The sequence below is a fragment of the Gopherus evgoodei genome, chromosome 2 (genome assembly GCF_007399415.2).
Source record: "Gopherus evgoodei ecotype Sinaloan lineage chromosome 2, rGopEvg1_v1.p, whole genome shotgun sequence".
NCBI lineage: Eukaryota > Metazoa > Chordata > Testudines > Testudinidae > Gopherus > Gopherus evgoodei.
This window is the reverse complement of record NC_044323.1, coordinates 189,728,190-189,731,157: the sequence shown is the minus strand read 5'-3', so window position 1 is coordinate 189,731,157 and position 2,968 is coordinate 189,728,190. Positions and strand designations below refer to the sequence as shown.

Genomic DNA, 2,968 nt, shown 5'->3' with positions numbered 1-2,968 from the left:
GGGGATCGTAGGTCAATTTTAGGGAGAGGCCCTTGGGTTTTGAACCTCCCCTTTCATTCTGACCCACCATTCTCAACCCCTTTTCCCCCAATTCTACTAAAGTCCCCATCCCCTGTAACTACAAGGAGGTGTAATAGTATAATGCCAGCTGATCTTCCTTTCCTCCAACAGAGATGAAGGGCCTGGCACCCTTGCTCACACTGGGTTCTCTGAATAATCCCACTGATTCCAGGAGTGCTAGGCACAGAATAAGATATTACTCAGTCTGAGTCAGGATGGCAGAAATTGGTCCTTACTATCATCTCCGCAAAGCTCCCTTAAACACCACTCCGGGGTTCAAACTGAGACAAAATGAATAGTTCTCATACCAGTGTCTCCTACACATTAGTCTTATCAGCTAAGCCATTAACCTGTCCAAAAAATGAGTCCAAACTCTTTGGCTATACCATGGGTGACAATCAGGATCCAGTTACCTCAATGGGAGAACCCAGGGGGGTTTGAACCCAAGAATAAGCAGTTGAATCAGCTGATCGCATACAAAGTTATTGAGCTATAAAAATATGTTGGGAAGAGTCTTTTATGAAAGCTTGAAATGTACTGAACTGGATGGTTATACTTAAGAAATGTATACAGATTGGTTATGTATTTGTGCTCATAATTTGTGCTGTAACACTTAGCTCCATCTCACAGTGGTGTACTGAGTAGTCAGACAAGGAGGGGCTGCTTCTGCAACCAGATGAAGCTAGCTCCAGGCACCTAGATTTGTACAACCCTGGAAAAGACAAATGATGGGCCATTAAAGTTAATGGGAAAACACTGACACAACTTGAAACTGATGTAACTCCTTTGGGGTTTAGAGAGCATGGTCCCTTTAAATCTTTTCCCAGGGGGGAGGGGGAGAGTAAGAAAAAAGGAGGGAAACTCCAGAGGGAAGGACTGGAGCTGCAGGGAGAGAGGGAGGCAGTCTGCAGGCCCTGGAGAAGGAAGCAGGGAGAACCTGCGTGAAGGCTGAGGAGGACAGGCCCGATCAGGGACAGCCCAGGACAGGAGCCAGGAGGAGCTCTGTGCCAGGGAGGAATCGCCCGAGATGGACAGGCCGGAGCTGGACCCAGTATCATGGCTGCCCAGAGCTGCACTGGGGCTTGTGACTCTGCACTGGGAACAAGGAGGGAGGTTGCTAGATAGTTAAGTGGGGAGGTGGTCGCTCTGTGTGGCTTTGCAGAGAGCGGCAGAAGAGGGCACTGGATGGGGTTTGCTGGGGAAAGTTCACTGGTGCTGAAGATGACCAGGAGCACCCAAGACTCACCACTAAACGGGAACTTTGCTCAGGACTCCTGAACTCTGTGTGCAGACACATTACTCAGTGCCTGCCCCTCCAGACTGTGCTACCACTGGGCCTGTGGGGCCTGGGTTTGAATGCAGCCCTGTTCTACTGCTCCTCCTATATTTCCCCTTGTTGTTTTTCTCCTCTCATCTCTCTGTAAATAAATATCTCCCTTTGTTATATCCATTGTACTTTTTCTGCGGGTGGGTGTGTTCACTCTGGGGGTTTTGGAACAGGTGCCCCTGGGGTGGAAGGGATTTCTCCTGCTGCATTCCTGCGTGCGCTTTCTCTTGGCCAGAGCTGCCTGCAGAGCAGACTCCATCTTGGCCACGAGGGCACTAAAGTTACACTTAGTGGCCCGTACGGGGAACTTTGCAGCACACACACCCTACATTGCGCACCCTGGGCTCTTCTTCACAGAGCAAAGAAACTCCTGAGTGACTTTCATCTCAGTTTAAAAAAAAAATGGAGAGATTATTAGAAGACCTGTGCTGAGGGGCACGAATCCCAGTAACCAAAGCTGTGCTGGTGGCAGGGTTCCAAGAAGAGATGGAACCAAATGAAATTGAGGGGATCCTAGATGAAACTGAAATACTGGGGAGGGTAAAGGTCCACACCCGTATTTACAACCGCAAAGTGAAGGGCATGGTAGCACTATGTGCTCACTCCAAGGAAACAGATCTTGATAAAGTGCCCAAAGAGGTGCAAGTAACAGGTATCCCCTGGACAATTCTGGGGGCAGAGCAGTCCCCTCCTAGTGTGTCTGTATCACTTGAGGTGGATTCTTTAGCACAGAAATTGCAAGCTCTGATGGTGGATGAGAAGCGGACAAGAGAAAAATTAATTTTCGCATTCGGAGGGATTCCAACACCTGCAGCACCCAGCGTAGTGGGATGGGCCAAAGAGCTGGGAAATGCTGTCAAAGATGCATTGAAGCCAGTATATGAAAGTGCTCCATACAAGCGGTTACGTTCATTCTCGGGGGTGTCACCTGTACCCTCAGGGGAGGATGATTATGAGACCTGGAGGGATTTTATGGTGCCACTTGTCCAAGAGTGGGAATGCTCTGATGCTGAGAAGCGGAAACATGTGTTTGAGAGTCTGAGGGGACCTGCCATGCGAATTATCCGAGTCCTGAAAGACTCCCAACCAGCTGCCACAGTGCAAGACTATTTAACTGCTCTTGAGAGTGTCTATGGTACTACTGATAGCAGTGAAGACCTGCATTATCGTTTCCGCCATACCTATCAGGAGCCCCACGAACGATTGTCGGATTTCATCAGGAGACTAGAGGATTTGCTAGTTCGTGTGGAAGGAGGGAATCCCCACCAAGTGCATTGATTCCGCTAGGTTGGACCAAATCCTTCGGGGCACCCAACAAGATGGGTTGATGTTGTGGCAACTGCAGCTGAGGGAGCGGGCCCAAAATCCACCCCCATTCCATAAACTCATTCGGGAGATACATGAAGAGGAGGTGCGATTGTTGCAAGTGGATACAGTGGTGCAGCCGAAGATGGCAGGGAGTCACACCACCACAGTGCTTGGAGAGATGGAAGATGCCCCATCAGTGGCAGCAGCACTGAGAGATTTGACCCGAGAAGTGGCCATGATGAAGGCTCAGGGACATACTTGCCATTCTCAAGA

The 2,968-nt window shown here is 49.6% G+C and overlaps 1 protein-coding gene across 1 annotated transcript; it reads left to right on the top strand.

The window, feature by feature from the left end:
* Positions 1-1,873: 1,873 nt before the first annotated feature.
* LOC115645032 (modulator of apoptosis 1-like) lies at positions 1,874-2,665 on the top strand. The gene has a single exon (XM_030549439.1). The coding sequence runs from the start codon at positions 1,874-1,876 to the stop codon at positions 2,663-2,665; it is 792 nt and encodes a 263-aa protein (XP_030405299.1).
* The last annotated feature ends 303 nt before the right edge of the window (positions 2,666-2,968 follow it).